At 39.7% G+C, this 22,922-nt stretch overlaps 2 protein-coding genes across 2 annotated transcripts in view; one reads left to right on the top strand and one right to left on the bottom strand.

The window, feature by feature from the left end:
* ADAMTS12 (ADAM metallopeptidase with thrombospondin type 1 motif 12) overlaps positions 1 to 22,922 on the bottom strand; it is a 158,092-nt gene that overhangs the window by 46,262 nt on the left and 88,908 nt on the right. The window contains exons 6-13 of the mRNA XM_061354725.1: positions 22,623 to 22,747; positions 21,156 to 21,305; positions 19,575 to 19,718; positions 18,770 to 18,914; positions 14,037 to 14,129; positions 13,702 to 13,847; positions 12,699 to 12,868; positions 4,122 to 4,255 (exon numbers count right to left, since the gene is read on the bottom strand). Coding sequence (XP_061210709.1) covers positions 4,122 to 4,255; positions 12,699 to 12,868; positions 13,702 to 13,847; positions 14,037 to 14,129; positions 18,770 to 18,914; positions 19,575 to 19,718; positions 21,156 to 21,305; positions 22,623 to 22,747 — 1,107 coding nt within the window. The remainder of the gene's footprint in view (positions 1 to 4,121; positions 4,256 to 12,698; positions 12,869 to 13,701; positions 13,848 to 14,036; positions 14,130 to 18,769; positions 18,915 to 19,574; positions 19,719 to 21,155; positions 21,306 to 22,622; positions 22,748 to 22,922) is intronic.
* TARS1 (threonyl-tRNA synthetase 1) overlaps positions 1 to 22,922 on the top strand; it is a 112,398-nt gene that overhangs the window by 84,781 nt on the left and 4,695 nt on the right. The window lies entirely within an intron of this gene.

Genomic DNA, 22,922 nt, shown 5'->3' with positions numbered 1-22,922 from the left:
CCTCTGCCACTGAAGCATGCTGTGCTACAGCAACCACTGTGTGCCACAGCAGGTGCAGAGCAAATCAGCACCCTTCCATGCAGCCCTTTGCCGTTGCCCATTCACCAAGAGCCTTTTGGATCTGAGAGTGGATTTATTTCTGGGCCCAGCACACAGTGTGGCGGCAGAAATAATGACTCGAATTGCCTTGCTGCACTACAGGAAGGAGAAACAATTTCCTTCCTGCTGCTCAGTGTCTAAAGGAAAAACCAGTCAGAGATATTACCCTTTTGCCACTTCCAGACTGAGAAAGTTTTGTGTCAGATTGGTAGCTGGGGGCAGATATAAAAAGTCTTTGCTGTTGCTGAAGGGTACGGGTGGGTTGCACTGCCTGAATTACCAAAGTTATATGGATGCTACATTGATCTTTTAAGCTTTTCCTTCTGTCTGCTTCCCCAACTCGTCTCCAAAGAAAGAAATCACGTTCATTTCATGCTGGCCAAAGCATTGCCTTAAATGGGGAGAAACGTGTCCTGATGTGCCTATTTCTCTTATAATTTGTCTACATGGGTCTGAATCAATGTTCTGTTGGGCTAGCAGTGGGATAAGGAGACAGACCATAGTGACAGGTAGTAAAGCTACTACAAAAAATGTGAGATGTGCAATCTCCCTTTCAGCAAAAGAAAAAAAAATAGCAACACATTTTCCTCTCTAGTACTACACAGCCGTGTAGTTGTCCAATACAATGTTAGTCTCTCAACGTAACAATTGTGAATTGCCAGAGAAAACAGCTCACAGATTTGCATGATTGAAGGTCATTAAAGCCTATTAAAATTCTGTTTGGAAAATGAATGCTTGCTAGAAACAGCAGAGATGTCAGGTCCTCCACCCACAGTGTCTGCCCATTCTGACAGCATACACCATGTACGTCTCCACTTTTAGATGCTATGGCTTTAATTTAACCAAACTCCTCAGTCATGTATACATCAGTGCTCAAGCAACATACTCTGATGGCAGTGCAGTATCTTTGCTTATTAACACCGGGGAAGCAACAGGTCGCTCTTGTATGAATTAAAGTGCACTTGTGATGTATAATTTAAAACACAGGAAGATAGGGTATGTGCTTTAAAGATCTTCTAAATAAAGGCAAAAAGTGACACTCAAACGATGAGTATAGAGGAGTATGATTAAATAGCAAACACTCAGGGTATATCTTGATGATTTTAGATTAAACTACTGACAGATCTTGACTCTCTCCACTCAAGGCTGTTTATAAGTCAGACATCATGACAGGGTGGGGGCTAAGCAGATACTTGAAGGGAGGCCAGACTACGTTCAAATACAATAAAAAGATTAAGAGGATTCCATCTCCCATCTCCTTATTAACTACTCCACTTGGAACAAAACATGTTTGTAACTGAAGGCATGTAGATTTGAGATGCCACTTTGCAGCCACTGGCTCCGGTACTGAGTGATTTAACAGCATTACACTGTTAGGCAAATCCTCTTCTGTGTAAGGACAGAGCTGCACGAAGACGCAGCTATTGTATATGCCAGACCTTCAATGAGTTAATAGTTCTAGATTGTCTTTGAATTTACAAGGCAAATTCTAAAAGAATACCATAACAACAACACCTGACTGATAAGGCTTCCTTCTGCACTGAGGTATAGGCAGAACTTCTGAAAGATTAGGACCCAAATATTGAACAAATTATAAGGACCAAGTGGAACAGCACTGGTGTCTGTCTGTACTTATTTCCCACTTGAAGATGCACATTATGGCTTTTCCAAGGTGGCTAGGAAAGCATCCAGTACGCATCAGGTAGCTAAAATTAGGCATCTCAATCCACACTTAGCCATCAAGATAAGACAATTGTTTCTGATTCCTTTGAACACAACCATGGCAAACTACAAAACCAGACTAAAATCAGCTGAATTTAGGAGATTAAATTCTTGATTGAATCTATCTTGTTTTGACATATCCACTAAGAAAACTCTGAACTCAGTTGTTAAAAAATAGCTACTTTGCATACCAAACACATGTAAGCTATATGGACAGTGGATCTAATGTACAACATGTCACCATTTTAACCTTTCGCTCAATTTCAGACCCAAGGGATTATTTCAGCTCTATGAATAAATGTGATTTTGTGAGATACAGTACTGAAAGCCAGAACAGCACTTTAACAGACATGGCCATTAATGTTTGTGAGCTCCTTTTTCACATCACTAACAACATGTTGCTATTGGAGTACAAGAATGACGTATCAGACTAATCATATTAAATGCATTTCCAGATTTATTCACCATGACTTGTAATGTATGTATTGTGTTTAACTACCTGGACTAAAATGCTAGTGAATTATATAAAGATACTTGAAAATGCTTCTCCTCAAGTGTTATACTGGGTACCTATTTCAGATAAAAGCATGCTGTCTTTTAGAAATGTGAGCTATTTGCGTTATATTCATAATTTGGTCTCATCTGTGGCAGCTGCATGATTATGCTGTTCACTTCATGATTCTGACTCCAGTTAAATCTGTTTGTCCTAAGATGTGAAGCAGCAATCAACATGTGAAATGATGTCAAAACTGTATTTATGATAGCATGAGTACCTTGGATGAATTTTTTACAAAGGTTTTGAGTCCCCAAAACTGTTGATGCTAAAGTATATCGAATACCTACAAAGCGCAATTAGAATTAGCTTTCCTTTCACCTCTGATTTATCTCTTCTGATTAAGTTTTGCTATTTCTAACAGGTATAAATTCAACTGTCACAGGCAAGGTTCAATATAGAAAGCACGTGGAAACTAAAATTACCATAGTGATCCCAGTCCACTTGGGCTGAAAATCAGAAAACAGAAGTGCAACATCATAAAGACAGCCTCTTGAGTATACCACTTGGCCTCTTCCAAGATCAAAAGCACAGATATGGTATGCAGCATTTACTACACATTTCAGTCTGCTAACGATACGCTTCCACCTGTCTTGAACTGTTCAAGTCCAGGTCAGGTCTTTAACCATGACAGTTAAAAGGCTTATCCTGTTTCAGCGAAGTCAAGCAGAATCTTTTCACTGTGAATCTAAGCAGGGTAACCCCCTTTCACAAATGCATGTCCTGCTAGGAAAGCTTAAAACAATTCTTTCATTGCTGCTCTCTTAAGGCACTGGCATCTTACCAAAATAGAAAGTCTTCAGAGAGGGTATACCAATGACCTATTAAAAATGCAGTTTCCATCAGTAGAAGTCTTTGAGAAAAGAATGTAAAAAATGTCAAAAAAGGAACATGATTCTCATAAGAGATGCAACATGACTTCTTGAATTCCCATTTAGTTGCATTTTTATATGATACAGTGACTTAAGACATACAATCAGAAGCTCACTACAGTAAGCTAATATAGTTTCCACAAGACACCAAGTCCTGCTTTTGTTTCCAAAGATCTTAAAAGCAAAAAAGCTATCAGGCTTCGAGGGGTACAGCATACAAATCCCCAGTTTGAAGAAATAAACTGTTGTAAATACATCCCCTACAAGTGAAGTACTCATCTTATTTATGAGAAATTCACTAAAACCTAGTTCACTAAATTAGGACTGTGGGTATTACAGAATTTACAAGAACACACCTTCAAATGCCACAAAAAAAAACATCATCCTAAACACCTACTATCAAGATGCAAAATATGCAGAGAATGTTAATTCTTCACTTCTGAACTATATACTCTGTGTCTGCCTGTTGTTTCACTGTACGGCATTATTCAATTTAGTAGTGTAAACTGAAATAATTTTTACTATAACAAGTCAGTTCAGAACTGCTACATAATGTGTAATGTTAAACTGAAACAAACAGATTTTCTTACATTGATGTTTTAGAATAATGGAAAAAGAAGAGAGGCATTAAAATGTACCAGAAGTAATGAGCACTCAGGTTTAATGGATTAAATAAAAAGGATGGAAACAGCTCTTGCGTCTACTTGGAAAAGCTGTTTCTACAAACTTGTTTCCATGATCATTGAGAATGTGGTAAAATGGAGTACTTGGCCTCAATCCTCCAAAAAAAATTTCTCAATCTGTCCATAAAAAGATTTCCCAAAACTTCATAAAAAAAAACCATAGAGAAAGAAACATGCAAACATACCCAATACCTTACACATGCCATTAATACAGATATCTCGGCTGTGCTTTCCTTCAAAGCAAGGAGTACCATCAGTGACTGCATCAAGCATCTTTTCTGAAAAATGGCCGTCTGTTGGTCGACAGTGGAGCTCACAGGGGTTTGCTGAAAAGAAATAAAGATGCTTTCTCAGAAAACACTTTAGTGGGACACTGAACTGCAATGCACAAGGAATGACATTATGTTTTTACTCCACCAGCCACTCACTTTCCCTGGCATTTGACAGAAATGGCAAATTAGAAGAAGTTAGCAGAGAGACGGCTGTATTGCTAAAGACAGTGACAAGGCCTGACAAATGGCACTTGTGGACTTCTACAAGCTGCTGGAGGCTGGTGTCCTCATGCTTCCATGCTCTCAGTCACTGGCATGTTTACAGGCAGCTGGCTCAGTCAAGCAGTAATGAGGCTCTTAGCTGTGACGGACAAAGGGACAGAAAACCAGTAAAACCAGCTGTCATCATTGAGGGGAAAGGAGGAATGTGGGGGTGAGATTGCCAAAGATACTGAAAAGCAACAGTTTTCCATCAGCTGATGACTAATTTCAGAGGTAATTTACAGCTTTTCACCACTGCTGCCGGTCTCCCTCAGAGAGCAGTCAAGTGGTTGCTTCTGATATTCTGTAGTGTCACATCAGTGCTTATTTTCAGCTATATGCTGGCACTTAATAAGTTATTCAAACACTGGACTTTTTTCCTGCTTGGCAACTTATGAAATGGGGATAATATTGGTGAGTCTGACAAGACGCAGGCTGCTCTTGGATAGATGTGTAAGAAAGCAACAGGGGAGAGAAAAGCTGCAGCAAAAGTAATCTGTGGATTTTTGAAGCAAGATTTCCTGTAATGGACCAGCCTTAGTCTATTCAATCCATGGAGTTAAGAAGAGCCAAACACACACTGCTCTGTCTCATAAACACTGGTCCTTTGGAATGAGAAATTTTGAAACCATGGCTTCAGACAGTCAAAAGACATAAATTAGATTAGTAAATTGTGCACACAGAAGATGAGTTAGAACTGAATCCAGTGTCAAAGGAAAGGCAGATTTATAATCCATGACCATACAGCACTCTGTGGAAACCATCCAGCAGATCCAGAGGTATCTGACTGGAAAAAAGTCATCCACTGTCATATCAATGAGAAACAGCAACAGAGGACCTGTCTTCTTGTTTTGTTCTATTCCAAGACCCCAGTCTAGCCACACATCACAGCACTTTGTTCATGCTCAGCAAGTTGAAATGCTTTGCTGAACAAACCAGTAGGCCTTAAAACTGCCAGTCTTTAAGGACTTCAAGGCACCATTCTTGAGTCATTTTAATACAATCTTCCTATGTGTTGCAGAGGTACCTCTGCTGAGAGACAATTTCATCATGTGCATAACAGAGCCAACAGAAGTTGCTCCCTTCATCTCAGAAGGAGGAAGCATAACTATATATCTCCTCCTGCACCCTGGCTAATGAATTTCTTTCTCACTCTTCCTTTTTTGTTGACTTGGTTTGTTTCATACAAAGAACTGTGTTTAAAATTGAAAGAATTTCTACTAATGAGAGAATTTCAAACTTTTGGTAATGCAAAAAACCTGACCAATTTCCTACAAACGGATTTACTCCTTCAAAGGGGAAAATATGCTCTCCTTGCTCTGATTTATAGAGCACCAACACTTACACACCACCATGCAGTGCACAAAAGTGACTGCAGCTCCTGCCCCCAAAATACTTGCAACTTGGAGACTGAATCCTACATGGCTTGAGCTTTAAAACTATGAAACTCATTGACGTAGACAGGATCTCTAGAGAAGTGGCATCCAAAAAATAAAAAGGGGCACTAAAGGAAGTCTAAAACCTTAATGAGGACTTTTGTGCTTTCCCTCTTGTCAGTGGAGCTAAAATGAAATCTCAGCACTGATAATAATGTTGTGCTTGTGGCTTCTCAAAGTTGCCTTCATAAAGGGCAACTGGGTGATTAGAGGCAGAGGACCCACATGGACCAACGTTACAAAACTGGTGGAATTCAAGGTGACGTGAGTCATGTTCAAGAATATCAATAGAGATGGAGCTATGTAAGAGTCTCAGTCAAGAACATAAAATTTGTAATCTTTACCAGCCCTCAGCCCCTCTGTGAAAACTGCCAGCCATAACATCCATCATTTGGTCTGATAAGAGCCATCATGATAAGTAATACAAGTAATTTTACTTCTATCTGCAGAAATTATTTTCTGGCCATTTAGCTAGTTTGATTATTTCTGTGCTCTAAATTTTGTTCCACCTTGCTTACCTTCTCAATGCATGTTTTTAAGCACAAGGCACAATACTCTTATGGAAAGGAGAATTCCAGAATTCCATCTAGTCTGTTACCTGCAGAGAATCAATCCTAACTGACAAAGACTTTGCAGAAACCCGTTTCAGATTTATATTGTTTGTAATTAAATATATGTAGAGCAACAGTTTGATATCTGTACCTCGTTCTTAGTTGTGTGTGGTCATAGCAAGACGGTATTCAATTTCATTTCAGAAATCACTGAGCAAGAAAAAACAGGCAGTGCTGTCTGCTGACATTAACTCATAACTATGATGCTCTAAGAATATAACTCAGAAAAAGTTTGTAGAGAAAGATAACTCCCTTGATAAGTCAAAATAAAAAAGTAAAAAAACACAAGGAAACTTTCAGACTTGCAAAGGCTTGTGATTCAAAGAAGAGTTTTCTGGACATGAAAACTTTCCTGATATTCCTAACTCTAGTAACTGACCTAAAATTAGATCCTACCTGTACCCACAAATTTTGTATTGCTTTTCTTCCTGTCAGTTTTCTGCTGAACACCACTGCAAGTGAGAGTACACTGCTCCCTCCCAACAAACTCAATCCTATCCAATATTTATACTCCTGCCATCATTCTTTAATTTATTTTGGTATTTCATGTGCATAGAAAGCTGGTCAGGGCACATTACCCTAGCACTGTATTAGCTATTAGTTTTCTAGAATTATCTGCTTATCTATCATTCTTTTACAGCTGAGCAAAGGAACCTGACAAAAGATCAGGCTCCATTATTCCAGGACTGTAAACTAGCTGTATTAGAACCAGCCGCTGTCCTTAAAAAGTCTAAGATTTTAAACGTGAAACTATATAGCTGTACGGAGTACTTTCGTCTTCTGTTTTCAGAAGGTGAACTGACACATGAGGAAAATAAAAACATTTCTCAAAACAATGGAAGAACTTGAAAGCAAAGACTGGCATTGAATTCAGATTTTCTAAAACTTATTTCAGTCCTGAAAATCTAAAAAGATTAAACTGACATGAATATGAGCACTACAGTTGCTCAGAAGGAACTCATCAAAGCAGCTGGCTTAGTTTCAATTACTTCAGCAAATTTGATTAATTCATTATGAGACTTTAACAAAAAGGCTGTCATCTTAGTAACTTTTAGGCCAAAAGATACAGGAATTCTTGCAATCCAGCACATGCGTGAACCACTAGATCTAATCTGCAAACACTGAGTAATAAATGTGGTCGCACAGTTCTGGACCAGGAAAAGCACACTGAATCCCCATTTAAATAGAGATGATTTCTGCCTGAGTAAAGCCTACAGGATTTTACCCATACTTCACACCAAAGTAGGATCAAAGCCACTTCTCCTGCATAGACTGTATTTATATCCTCAGTAGTAATTCCTCAAGCCCTGTAGGTAACCTGCTCTAATGTTTAACCACCCACAAAGCAATTAAGATTTCTTAATGTGTAACCTAAAGTTCCCTCATGCTGCTTTGACTGTTTCTGCTTGTTCTACCTTTCATGATATGAAGAACTGCTAGATCTATCTCTCTCTGATGACTCCTGTACTGCTTAAGTGGGGAGAATGGAAAATTGTGGTATGAAGTGACACAGAACTTGATGTCAAATCCAAGTTTGAAAGCAGAAGAGCTACATTCAAACTGAGGTGATGTAAGACCATGAGGTACTGATTTTCAAAGTCGGTTAACCAGGGCACAGAACTGCTTGAATCTCCACACCTTTTTCCAGACCCAAGCATGGAGCCATGCAGTCATGCTAGCCTGTATCTCTATGAGCTCAGGGATATTCATGCTAAATAACCTTAGAAAATCTCTTGACGCAGCTGGCATACAACGCACTCCATTTTCTCTTCTTCTAGAGCAAAACTTGATTTCTCAATGTGTGTTTTTCAAATAACTGGACTTCCATATTGCTTTCCTGTAAACCTCCTCCAGCTTGGCTGAATGTTTCCAGCAGTGCTGATCCTAGCTGGACATAAGATTTTAGCTGAGGTGCCACCAAAACTCATCAGGCTAAAAAACTACATCCTGTTTTTTACCTGTAGTGCCCATATCCTACACCAAGATTATGCTGCAGATTTGATCAATTGCAGATTGAGATCAGTCCTCTAATAGATAGAAGAAACCCAGATGTCATGGAAACCCAAGACACAGAACTCCTGTAAGCGCCCAGTGACTAGGTAAGTCACTGTAATCAGAATGGGATCGAGGAAGCAAACCAGAAAACTGAGTACAAATCCTAGAATTCAAGCATGTGGGGTTTTTTTGTCCCCTTGTACATTACAATGGAGTTCAGATTCACCAGGTGTAAACAGAGCAACACAAAGATAAACAGGAAGGAAAATAGTCACTTCCCACTTTAAATTTCTTTCCCTCACAGTTGACTCCCATGAGTTCACCTGCAGGAAGGACTCAGCTTAACCTGACTGAGAAGGATGTGATTAATGTGCCTGCCAGCAGAAGATAAGGATTCAATATGTTTTTCCTAATTCACAAGGAAGAAAAGAAGTGGGCCTCTTCTCTTCAAATTCTCACCTCTTGAGAATGCAAAATTGGCGGAGGAAATCCAAACCAAAGAATATTAGAAAATAAAACTATCAAACACATACAAAACAATGGAAAAAATAGCTGAGTCGAAGCTACTTTATCACTTTAATCAAACTTGGATCTCCAAAAGGAAGTTTACTTTCAAAACGGTTGATAGTAAAACATTATCTCCTGCTGTTAGCTCAGCCCCTGTGACTGTATCAGTACACATCTTGATATACAGACATATATTGGAAGAAATATGAAATATAAAACACAACATAACTCCTATCTGTCAGTATATGAGATGATCCTGACACTGACTGAGAAAAGAAAGATACATATTCAGTGCAGGACTCAGTACATGGACGTTAAGCACTAAGTGATTCAAGTGAGTGTAATACGTCAAATGGCATGAAATAAGTAAGTGTGGGATCACAATCCAGAAAACATCCTGGTCAGAGGTGCTGGTTGCTTTAGCCATCTTTGCTTGGAAGTGCCCTTCACCTGAAGACTCCTTAGGATAATCAGGTGCCCCAGCTGGAGCACACGGCTTTCTGTGCTCCACAGCTATGCTCCACAATAAGACTATGCAAATTCCCCAGCAGGTCCAAATTCATTGAAAACTGAAGGGAAAAATCTCAATTGGAACCTTAAATATAGTTAGCCTTGGTTAACAGCAAGATGTCATTCACTGATTTTCTTTCAGGTTGTTAAAGCTGCCTGTTATATCTTGCCTCATAAGCTATTTTTTAAAAAAGTCTTTGTCCTCTATTGAAGGTACAATGTACCCAACAGGAAAAGGACATTACAGTGCTTAATTACTGGTAGACCTCATAGCAGCCTTCCAGTATCTGAAGGGGGCATATAGGGATGCTGGGGATGGACTCTTCATCAGGGACTGTAGTGGTAGAACAAGGGGTAATGGGTTAAAACTTAAACAGGGGAAGTTTAGATTGGATATAAGGAGGAAATTCTTTCCTGTTAGGGTGGTGAGGCACTGGAATAGGTTGTCCAGGGAGGTTGTGAATGCTTCATCCCTGGCAGTGTTCAAGGCTAGGTTGGACGAGGCCTTGGGTAATATGGTTTAGAGCAAGGTGTCCTTGCCCATGGCAGGGGGGTTGGAACTTGATGATCTTAAGGTCCTTTCCAACCCTAACTATTCTATGATTCTATGATTCTACGTGACACTCATTAGAACTGGCTTATGTAAGGTAAGAAATTAAAGCCGGGAGAAAGAATTGTGACCATCTAGATAATTTACTGTTTTTCCAGCAGGATGAAGGAACACAGAATGTCTAAAATGTCACAAAATGTTTAGCTATGGGTTTTACCTCCTCAACTAGATGCTTCCACACAGTCTGTTCCTGAAGAACTGCACCCCATGGAAGAGATCCGTGCTGGAGCAGTCTGCTCCTGAAGGACTGCATGCCACTGAAGGGACTCATGCTGAAGCAGTCTGTTCTTGAAAGATGCACCCCATGGAGGGAGCCAGGCTGGAGCAGTTTGTGAAGAATTCACATTGGAAAAGTTCACAGTTGACCATACCCCATGGGAGGGACCCCACACTGGAGCAGGGGAAGAGCAGCAGAGACAGTGTATGATGAGCTGACCACTATTTCCATTCCCTAGCCCCTGCACCACTCAGAGGGAGAAGGAAGGGAAATTAGAAGTGAAGTTGATCCTGGGAAAAAGGAAGGGGTGGAGGGTAAAGTGTGAGTGATGTGAAGTTCTTGAAATAGGACTGAACCAGATAAAAGGAAAAGGGAAGCTTGTGTACACAGAAAGGTTGATGTACATTTGCTAGACATGGTGATAAGTCTCCAGAGCCCTGAAACATCATCTCTGGTTGTTGTTTTTTTTTTTGGGGGGGGGGCAATACAAGACAAGCACAAGAAAGGCTCAAACTGCTCCATCTCACAAAGAGAGGACTGTTTTATGACTTAACTTCTGGAGTTTTTTTGCCCAGAAGCCTTTAGGAACCAAGTGAAGATGAAGGAAAATCTGAAACTGAAATGGGATGAAAAACTCCTGGGTGTATTTCAGTGCAGCAGTTAACACTGGCTCAACATGACTGGAAGCAGTGCGCCCACCCACCCTCAATCGTACAACAATGATATCAGCTGAACAATCAGCACACGATTTTGCTTAGATGAGAGTTCCCACAAAAAACTGCCTACCTGAGGAAGCCAGGATTTTTGAAAGTTAAGAGTTTAGCAGCACGAAAACACTTCAAACGTTGTTAATGGAATGTAAAAATGAAGTTGCAAACAGTAAGGACCTCACAGATCATGAGGGAGACGTGTAACTCTAGACTGAAATTCTGGCTGCCAAGAAAATGGGTAAAAACAGTCAAAAAGCTTTTTAAAGCAGAGAAAAATACATTTCCTTGGTATTTGACAGATTTTTGCAAAAGGTCACTGAAACCTAGGATGTTCCAGATGAAATTTGCCTCAACAATGCAGCATTTTAAAGATAAATGGTTTGTCTGTAAAGCTCAAATTGGCTGTTTTTGAAATATGGCATGGACACACCATAATAGACATGCCTTCCAGTGTGCAGGAAGCATTTTATTCATGATTCTTAATGTCTTTTAGTAGCAGACCTGCAACAAATACACATTGAGAACTACCAGTTCCATAGCGCTGCCCTAGAGAGGACATGAACAGAACTAAGGCTGTATGCTGCAGCAATACACTAACAGCAAGGATTGGAATTCCAGTCCTCAGGGACAGCAGAGTGCAGAAAACAGCTTATGAGTCTGCAGAAAACATTTTACAGGTTTGGCTTTCGACTAAGTCTTATGCTGTTAGTATATATCATGGTTTGTTTTATTGGAAGTTCTTCTGAAAAAGTCTTTCTATCAACCGTATTTTCTTTCATCAGATATTTTCCTGGAAGTCTGTCTGCTCTAGGTTCATCTTCAATGGTGTGTTTGTTAGATGAAATTGAAACAGTAGCTGAACTTTAGGAAACCTATTCAGAACTGGCAATAACTGTGAAAATGCAATAAACATGCCTACAATACCATTGGCTGAATCTTGAGCTTCACTTCCCTAGCCGGTTTATTAAAACAAATAATCATATTGCTAGCTTCTACTGGATAATCTACACCTTACATTTATGCATACATCAAGAATCAACCTGCATGGTAGTAACTATTACCCCTGGATTTAGTAGCTAGCTGTTACAAAGCAAGTTATAAGGCAGAGGCATCATTCTGTCTCTACAATACAGAGCAATACAATACTGAATCTGTTGAGGTATTAATTCCTTGGTGTCGTGCCAGGTATACTTACCATACAGATCTCAGTCTGGAAGTAGTAAAGCTCCATTTGTGCACTGGAACAGTTCTACTTATTGGGTGCAGTGATGCTGCAGGCCCAAACATGCAGCTTTACACTATACTACTGTACTTCTGTGGTTGACAATGAAAAAGACAGTTTGGGTCTATCTTGAACAATTAGTATAAATGTAACTTCCAATAGCTTTTCTTAGTGCAATATCCTTACAGGAACTAGGCTACTTACAATCACAGCCATTATTACCACAGCTTTGCTAAAACAGCTGTGTGTGGAGAACACCTGCCTTTGTGTATACACAAAAGGCACACCTGCATATGGAGGCACACCAGATTTTTCTCTCTGATCAATTAAAAGAGTTGTTCAGTGACTTCTTGCCCTTGTAGGGGTTTCTCATAGGTCTGTAAATCTGACTTTTTATGCGAGACTTGTAGCTTCATACCTGTGTTATAAATGGGAACCCAGTGGTAGAATTCATTCTGGTAGGGAACTGTATCAAATTCACTGCACTGCATTTGACGAAAGGTTGGCAAGTCTTTCCGGCAGGGGCTGATGTTACACATGCGATAGCGTTTCCTTTCTCCAGTGCAGTAGTCTCCTCCAAATTGTGGCCTAGAAAAGGAACATTTAGACTGCGACATGAGATTCTGGGTTAAAAATAGTTTTAAAAGAGCAATGTCTCTCAGGTTCCAGTGGGATAACAAGGTGAATCTGAATCCTTGGCAGGACAGAGATACCACTCACATGTTGAAGTACCCAAACACATCAGTATGGAGCACAGAGATTTAATAAAAACATGTATAACAAAGAAGTACTGAGCCTAAAGAATTGCCTGGCTGAACTTACAACAAATTAACCTACCAAATTAACTCCCCCAAAATACCGTATTTTCAAGAATGTTTGATAGTTCTAGAAAAGCCAGGTGATTTTTGCTCATAGGCACCCTTTTTAGTGATTTCTGAAAATTGTATGTAGGGTCTTCATGAACTTAGATATGCATTAGAAAAATCTGCCTTCATGTTCTGTACCTACCAACTCCTGTCTGAACAAAGCTGATGACTAGAACAGAACATGAACAGTTGACTCCTTGATTTCCCTCAGAACAGGTCACTAGCTATTGCTCTCACCCAGTATTTCAAGCCATTTATTTATTCACAGTGGTATTATTAAAGTAACATTTCTATTATTTCTGCAAAGCCTGAAGATTAAATAACAGTTTTGGGGCTTTTTTAATTTTGTGTAGGAATAAGCTCCATGGAGGGTAAGAATTAAAGAATATGAGGTAATGAGTTTCACACAGGTATGCTTAACTGGGAAGGAGAGGTGTTCAGGGTCTGTCTTGCTGTGTCATCTGCTGATAACCATTTCATACAAGAGCTTCCAATGTCATAAGTGTCTCAAAGATTTTGAATGAAAAGTAAGAAAAGATTGTGCACTCCGCTTACTCTGGGTTATCGCAGGGTCTCTCTGCACTCTGAACTCCTGCCCCACATGTCCTTGTGCAATGAGACCAGGATGACCAAACACCCCATCCGCCATGGACTGCTTCAGGAGTCTTGCCTACTGTAATGCACTCACCAGAAAAGCACCACTGAAGAGAGAAGAGGAAGGAGAAACAGCTTAAGATCGTTATTGCAGGAAAATGTTATTGTGAATGATTTGTTATTTCAGGGTTGAAAATTTAAGTGAGATGTCACATGATGCTCCTCTTTCACACTGAACAATAGCAGAGCTACTGATGGATCCTCCACCACCCTTTTGTAGGCAGCAGAACTGTCACCTTGTTCTCTCCACACCGAGTTCCATCTGCAGCTGCATCCAGTTTGGAGCGGCAGGAGCCTTTTACGGAGCACCACAGTGTCTGGCAAAGGTTCTGGAAAAGAAAGGAAACTGCAGCAGTCTGAAGCAAAGCTGAACCCCTATGGCCAAGATTTTCAAAAGCCTTCCATAGTTTTATACATCCATTCAGAAAGCCTTGTAAAGAATGTAATTTCAAAAGCAAATGTTCAGGGTTTTCCACAAGATTTAGCTACTCCTTGTTAGTGTACAAGGAGAAACTACTTAACAAACACAAAATGGTGAATACTTTCTACCAAGTGAATTACGTTTTACTTGAACTATGTGAGTTCAAGTATTTTTCCCATTAGCTGCTCAGGTCCCAGCTACACACAGGAAAAATGGCTTTGCAAAGTTTGGGCACTACTGTTTATAGCAAAGATGAACAGAGTTTATGATTTTCATTCGATGAGTACTAATGAGTACAATCTTCAAATTTGTGCTACTGTCTACCTGAAAACGCAAGTGAAACCAAAGAAGTTCAGAGAAGCCAGCCAGGAAAATAAACACGAAGTCGTATGTCCAAGTACAACAGTTAGGTTAATATTCATGGAGGTCCCAAAACTAAATGAGGGAAAATAGATCAAAACACAGGTCTCTTAAACCATCAGCCAAACAGATGGCAAAGGAATGATCTAAAAGAAGCAGTCCAGGCTACCTGGCAGAGAAAAAAGCCTAGTGGGCCGGGTGGAGTAAAGCCTCTGGTTAGTGAATGATTGCATATTAAGTTACTCAGACACTGGTGCCAGTTTAATGCAGTAATGCACAGCATTTCAGCTGCTGCTGCAGGTGCAGCAGTCAGCTCCACTGAAGGGACAGAAACTCCTGAGAGTCAAAAGATCTAGAAGGGCAAATAAACATTACAGCTACCTCGTAGCAAGTCTTCTTCACTCGATTAGAACAATTCTCTACAGAGTGAGGGCAGATATGAAGGGCCAGTCCGCCCTCCTCAGTTCACACGCATATCAGCTTCTCTTTTGATTAGCACACAGCAGCCCTGCATGCTTGGGAACTCCTGAATGAGCTTTGTGTGAAAAGCTGGACAAATCAGGGGTGTCAGAGAGACTGCACTCCCATTGGGAATAACAGAAGCAAAAGCCATGGAGCTCTGGGCAAGGTCTCACTGAGGCTGTTTGAACTGCAGAGTTCAGCACTGGAGAGAGGACAGAGCTGGCAGCTATCTGTGAAGCAGGGGGAGCTGTACATGTCATCTGAAAAAAGGATCTGGTAAGAAGGATGCCACTAGCACATCCCAGTAGCAGTTTCCACTGGTATTCTCACAGCAAGCAACATGCTAGGTGTGGGAGCCAACATAGAATCTGTGCACTTTGCAAAAGCTCCAGCCCCAATGAGGTAGCAGTAACATCTGACTGAGTGTGAAATGTGCAACTTGAATGACTGCTTCTGTTTAAAAACAGAAAAATGACCCGTTTCTATTTAAAATAGCTAAGCTTAGGCACAGTCTGTTTTGAGTGAGATACCTTTTATTAACTTCCTGCATTCTGTGTTAACCCTGGTTTTCATCTAGAACACTGGAAAAAAAAACTTGATACAAAGAACATCTCAAAGCACTCCAGAACTCCAGTTAGAATACAATGTCTAGGGCACTGAATCTTGGCTCATTTAGCTGCTTTTAGACAATGTATTGGTCAAAGGTTGTTTTGCAGTCCCCTATTTACAGTTCAAGAGTAGTATTACTTACAACTCTTTGTGAAGCCATTATCGTCAGGTTCTTAAGGCTAACCAAATGTTCTGCCTAATTAATTTTCTTTCATTATGAAATTAATTCTTTATTTTACTCTTGTATGTAGAGTGCTTTTTTTTATGTTTTGTGGTTTTAGTGTTGTCATGGTTTAAGACCAGCTGGCAACCCAGAAACCACGCAGCCATTCACTTACTCCCCACATTCCTCCCCCTGCTCCCAGAGGGATGGGGAGGATAATCAAAAGAATGTAACTCCCACAAGTTTGGATAAGAACAGTTCAGTAACTAAGGTATAACACAAACCACTGCTGCTACCCCCATCAATAATAATAAGGGAAATAACAAGGGAAGAGAATGGAACTGCTCTCCACCTGCCAACCGATACCCAGCCCAACCCGAGCAGTGATCTATCCCTTCTGGGTAACTGCCCCCAGTTTATATACTGGGCATGACGTGCTGTGGTATGGATACTTCTTTGGCTAGTTTGGGTCAGGTGTCCTGTCTCTGCTTCCTCCTGGCTTCCCCTCCTCCCTGGAAGAGCATGAGACTCAGAAAGCCCTTGGTCAGACTAAACATTACTGAGTAACAGCTAAAACCATTGGTGTTATCAGCGCTGTTCCCAGGCTGAAAGTCAAAACCACAGCACTGCACCAGCTACTAAGGAGAAAAATGACTGCTACTGCTGAACCCAGGACAAGTGTGTAAAGTGTACTCCTACACTGTGCTTCAGATACCACAAAGAGGCACTGAAGCCAAACACAGCTTTCCACTGACAAATACATTTTTATGAGGTCTATTCACAGATTTCAATGTCAAGGGTTCACAGAGGAAATTTTTTAGCTTTGCAAGAATTTTCCATATTGATCTCCATGCACCAGAGCTTTTTTCCACTATACTGGAATAACAACAGTGCAAGAAAAAGTACTGCTTACGGTGTGCTCTTGGAGGTAACAGCCAGAAATTCATGACTCTACCATGGACTTACTGAAAGGCAAGTGATTTTTATTATCAGTAATACTGTATACACTTTCCACTCAATCTATGAGATCAGGGTCTGTGACTAAAAGAAAGTAGGGTCAAAAAAAATCCAAACAACTTCACTGAAGTCAGTGGAAGTTTTGGAGATAAAGAGAGGGCAAGGATTTTCGGCTCCTACAGCCTGTCTGATAGGAAACTATGGATATACCTACCACTTGGAAAATTCCTCCCCTGAATCTGTATTCTGCTTTTCTTTTCCTTATTTGAGGGACAGTCTTTAAGTGCTTAGAGGTCTTACCACCTAAATGGTTCATGGAAATCACTATCTGAATTATAAATCTTAGTCTTTGCTAAGCGGAGTCACTGAACCCTTAGGCATGTTCAGCTAAATGCAGATTTTTCTCTCAAAAAGAATCTGTGGATCAAATTCTAATGTCAGACATTAGATTACAGAACAAACATAGCCTGGTCAGTGAGCAAGTGTTAAGTAGCAGTCGAAAGGTAAAGGACAGTCAGACCTCTTAGACAAAATGACTAGATTGTTCACTCAACATGCCAGGCAGACTATACTATTCACAACCCCTTTCCTTGCCAGTGCAGCTACCTGCAAAACAGTCATTCCACTGAAATGCAAAATAAGATTATACCAATTAATATTCTGACATATGTCTCACTGTAAAATTAGTTATTCAGGAGATGCTGAATGCAAAGGCCTGCTAGGTTCAAACCCAAAGAGACACAGAATGAACCAATACTGCAAAATTACACTTTAATTTTCTATCTGTACCAATAGACAAATTATAGTAACTGAGGAAACTGGAACAGCAGGTAATGAAAGCAATCTTTCAATACCTGCTTCAGAATCAGTAGATGCAGTTCAACACTGGTAATCACATTATCTATTAAGGCTGAGAAGATTAATCAGAGATAATCTCCCTAATAGAAGGGTAGATGAGGATATGAATAATTATCTGAATGAAATAAACAGTCACTGTCAGCAGTCTCCAACCCACAGATGAGCACAATACCTTGCCTAAAAACCACTCCTGCATTGCCAATAGCCATAATGACACTCCTGCCACAGCTGTGTTTAACAGAGTGAGCAAGATGGATGATATCTGCAATGTTTGCTGCACACTACTGCCCAAAACACAGTGAAAATCAGCGATCACTTAACTCGACTAGCACTTGAAACCATGGCTTCTTCTGTTCTAAGTAGAAAAATGTTGTATGGAGCCAAATGGCTCTGAACGTGCTAGGTACAGTCAAAATACTATACTACTGCATCTTAATGACTATAACCTGTTACTCCACAGTGGCTCCTAGCTCCTATAAGGGAGTTGTGCTGCTGTGACTTTACTGCTCCTCTGAAACTCCACACAACACTGTTTTGCTGTGCTATGAAACAAACCCTAGGGTATCTTGTAAATGACACATTTCCACATAAGAATATCTGATGTTTGATGGGAATATAAAGATTCTTCAATGTATGTGGACTGAAATTCCCTTTAACTAGTTAGACCACCAAGAGTCTGCAAAACCAGGACACATGGGGAAAGAGCACAACCCTGATTTCTTCAGAAAAAGTTTGCTGGAACTGAAGATTTGTTTCCAGAATCATTTGATCAGCTGTAAGCTACAAGTTTGAACCATCTTTTAAAACGGGAGTTAAGCTGCATTGAAAATTTACTCAAGATCAGTATTACAGGTTTAAAAACAAAACTACTCCAGTGCTAAAGGACAGACATTTAACAATAGATAAGGGGTGAGATCCAGTAAAGGTCTTGCAAAAGACAACGCAAACAGTACAACAACTCACTTCCAGACTCTGAGAAACAGTGTTAGGCTATGCCTGCACTGCACACACAGCCCGTGAGACTCTGAACATGCGCATTTGTAGTTAGCAACTGAGGTTCACTAACTGACTGCACTTCCATGCTGCTCAAGAAGCAGAAGTTCTTATTAGGAGAATGAAAAAAACCATAGAGCACTTACATCTACATCTTCACAGAAAGTAGCATTAGAACCATACTGAAGCTGGCACTGGTGATGCACATCATAAATCACTCCAGGAGCAATGACTGGGGACTTTAAAACTTCTTTTTGGGGGATATCATCTAGACAGAATCCCCACCCGCGACTAAAAGACAAAATTGCATATTAAAAGAACCCTGCAACCACAGCTTTTAGACATTCAATTACAGACTTTCAACTTCTAATTCTTAATGGTAATTTTACTTCCAAATTCCAGCCAAGTTATGTAGAAATGCTGCTAACAAACATCTAGTAAGGGACGGTTTAAAAAGGTAAAATATAGCTTATCAAAGGGGAAATATCACAAGGTCATTATAGTTTGCAGAATGTCTTCAGAGTACTCCAAAATTCTGGTTAAACTTGTATCATATTGCTGCTCTTTCAAAAAAAAACATAATGAATTTGAACAGGTAATGGAAGTCAACACATCTCATTGTGGCAAACGCAAGGTCTGTGATTTTCCATCAGAGTCCCTGATGGAAAGGTTTCTTTCTTCCTGACAGCTGTAGAAAGCAGGTTGCACCAAACCTGAGTCAATATGAGAAGACTTAAGTTCACTTCCAGAAAACAAGAATATAATGGTGCTTTTCCCAAACGCTAAGTGAACGATAAGCTTCGGGTATTTCTTCCATACAAATCAACTCAAGCACACTGCAAAAAGATAAATTTAGTAGTGTAATAATAGAGGATTTACTTTAAACTCCACGTAAACATCTCATACACAGCTGTATTCATTTCAAGCAACTGCTACAACCTGACCACTCACTCTAGGAAACGTGTGATGTATTCCTTGCTGCACTGTGACCAGGTAAGTGGAGTAGGATCATACTGCAACTGTCGGGACATAATATATGGGCGCTTTCCAACAGGCTCACAGTCATTCTCTTTTCCATCGTGCTGGATGCCAAAGCTGGAGATAAAAACCAACATTTAGCAATTCTACCTGATTGGTTGTACCACAACACCTACCTATGGGTTCCACACTGTGCTTAAAAATACACTGGAGCTGTTTTCTACTGTGGTGAGATGTAGATACCTGTTTGCTAAAAATCTACCAAAAAAATCTACACTCCCTCCAACAAAGCTTTCAAATATATGTTATGTACAGCACAAAATAAAGAACAGACTGTGAAAGACTATACTGAAGGGAATTTTTAAGGAACACAAAACACTATTGAACAGTTGGGCTGGGAATCACAGCTTAAACCTCAAAGTTCTATTAAAGCTGCTAAACGTAAAAGTGATTCCTAGCTTTTGGATCCCAATTATTTCAGACTTATACCACTTTATCTAAGACCAGGCTTTGTTACATTCTGTCTTACAGTGCCTTATAATCATGCCTCTATTGCTCGGGGTTTTTATATCTCTTTTTATAGACTGAAATAGAGCTACTGACTGGATGCAAGGATAAAATTCTTTACAATGAATTACAATGAATACATGCAAAACACTGGAAAAGGATGTGGTAGATATGCCATCTCTGGAGACATTTAAGACCAGGCTAGATGCGGTTCCTGTTCACCTGATGTAGATGAAGAAGAATGAAAAAAGTCTTATAGAAAGTGGAAGCAAGGACAGGCGGCTTGGGAAGAGTACAGGGATGTTGTCCGGGAAGCTAGGGACTCAGTGTCAAAAGAGATTCAAAAATCAGATTATTTTCAGGTGAGGTTAATAAAACAACTCACCATCAAAAACACCCTGGAAATTTGAAATACTGAGACACCTAGTTCAAGCAAATATCCAATAGTAAAGAGCTTAGCTGTGTCTGAAACTAAATGCCCTGGAACTGCAGTTCACAAGTGTATCCACAACTGCAGTATTAATATACAGAAGACATTAGTTATTAAGAAATGCCCAAAAGTGACTTTATTTGTAGGTCAGAAAGGAGAACAAAGATAGTTGATATTTCTGTGAGGTTTGACTGCTTGAATTGAAAATGGTTTCTAGCTAATCTGCAATGTTGAAGTACCTTGATTTAATGAAACAGGTATGCTTTAAATTACTTGGATTGATTTGGAGATCATCTAAAGTAATTGCATAGTAATTCAGTATATATTTGGAAAAATCAGCATGATTAAGTCATGCTTCTTTGTAGCTTAAATATTTCATCCTGATGTACTGCCCCAGACTGTTAAAAGGAGCAGACTGGATAATTGTAGATACAAAGGTCAGTGGCTTAAGAAACTCTTTCTTATTCCTTAGCCTAGAGAAAGCAAACACAGTTTTGATTTTAGTAACAGAGACATTAACTTACTCCCTCTTTTGCTTCTGTCTGACAATTTGATTATTAACAAACATACAATAAATTAAACTCAGCTAGCCATCCCCCCTTCAAATTCAACTATACCTGTGTCCAAGTTCATGAGCAATAGTAAAAGCCAAAGGTAGGCCAGAATCTTCATTAATGTTACAGCTTCTGTGAGGTTGACACATGCCTGACAGGTGAGATAAACCTAAGGTTTCACATGGACGATTCATGCCAGCACAAATGTCCTTTCTAGAATCACAAAAGAGACATGTCATTAGAAGAGCTTAAAATCATCTGGAGAGCATCAGTTACATTAGGTGGTAAGTCTCTATTTTATAACGTATTAGTGCTAACTGGCATTTTAAGCAAAGTACAACGTTAACGTATTTGCAAATATATGCAACAAAAATAAGCAGTTTTTCTGCTACTATCAGAGTATACTGCTACAATGTGCAGCCACTATTACGTTGCTGCAGTGCCTAAATACATATCTTTACTGTCAGCTCACATAAGTTTTAAAGCCTTCACTGTTTTGAGGCATGGTTTATTAAACTCACCATACCTCTCAGCTTCAGTCACATGAACTGCTTGAAGCCTGTTTATTTGTAGAGGTAAACCATGCATCATCATGAGACTTCTTTTTCGCATTCTTATTTTAAGATTTGTTGACTCTTTACTGCACCACCACTTGAGGGATTTTATTTTTCTGATGGGTTGATTTTTTTTGCCTGACAGACTTTAACTTAGGACTTTTTTTTCTTGCAAGCCTTAGACTCAGTCTTTTCTGTCATTCTTCTCAGTGTTTTCTCTCAGTTGTGTGCAGATTGCATCCATTTCTACGATTTGTAGTTCTGTTTCATGTTCTTCCAAAAACTCCCTGTGTAATCTCAAACATAAACTTCAAGCGTGCTGTTCCTCCCTTGTTCATATAGAAAAAAATGTATCTTCTTAAATACAGAGATAATATTTAAAAATCGTACACTTTATTGCTTAAAAATAATGGCAGTGTGTTTGCCAGATAATCTTCAGTTCTGAGCTGCACCTGTACATGGCTTTAGGATTTGTTGTTATGGAGTTCTTCATCTACATGCTATGTTGTTTTGGTGTATTGCCTCAAAGAAGAACAGAGAAGTGACTAAGCACAAAATGAGATATGAGCAAGTGGGGAAAATTACTTGAGATCTGCAAACTGCTAATCTCTCAGGACATACAGATCGCTATTTCCTGACTAAAATGCATCACCAATAAAACACCCACGTGTATACATAAGTGCTATATGTATTTTGAAAACAAATTAAAAACAATCCTTTTAAGAAGTACAGCAGGTCTAACTTTAACCACATGGTTTATTCTCGTTCTCTGCCTGTATGAGTGTCAGGCACACTCACACTAGGTTATTTTTTGCATTACCGCTGTATTTTTGAAACAGCATGTCTTCATTAGACCACTTTACTGCATTCTATGCAGGATGAACCAAACGATGTAATGAGCCTATTCAAAAAATATCATCGCCATCAAAATGCAACTAAACAATAGACAGTCACAGGCACTGAACTGCTGTCATACCTGGTTAGAAGGACTGCCACGTCATGGTGTGTAGGGTTGATGTCACTTTTGGGATTGACACTCTTCTGCCATTTGCAGAAACTAGCTAGTGTCTTATCAGCATGGTGAACTATCTTCAAGCCTTGCTAATGGGAAATGAAGGAAAACATTATTGTAAACACCATGCTGCACTGCAGTAACATGTCAGTGATGTTAGCTGTGAAGCTGGGTAATCTCTGAAATGCCCTTATGCTTTTGCCTGAAGACAGAGCCATCATTAGGAGCAATAAAATCTATTTATCCAACATATTGAATATTAAG

Source organism: Neopsephotus bourkii, unplaced genomic scaffold, assembly GCF_033783945.1.
Source record: "Neopsephotus bourkii isolate Nb327-2 ecotype Australia unplaced genomic scaffold, CSIRO-AGI_Nbou_v1 NB_744, whole genome shotgun sequence".
NCBI classification, from domain to species: domain Eukaryota; kingdom Metazoa; phylum Chordata; class Aves; order Psittaciformes; family Psittacidae; genus Neopsephotus; species Neopsephotus bourkii.
This window is presented reverse-complemented; position numbering and strand designations above follow the sequence as displayed.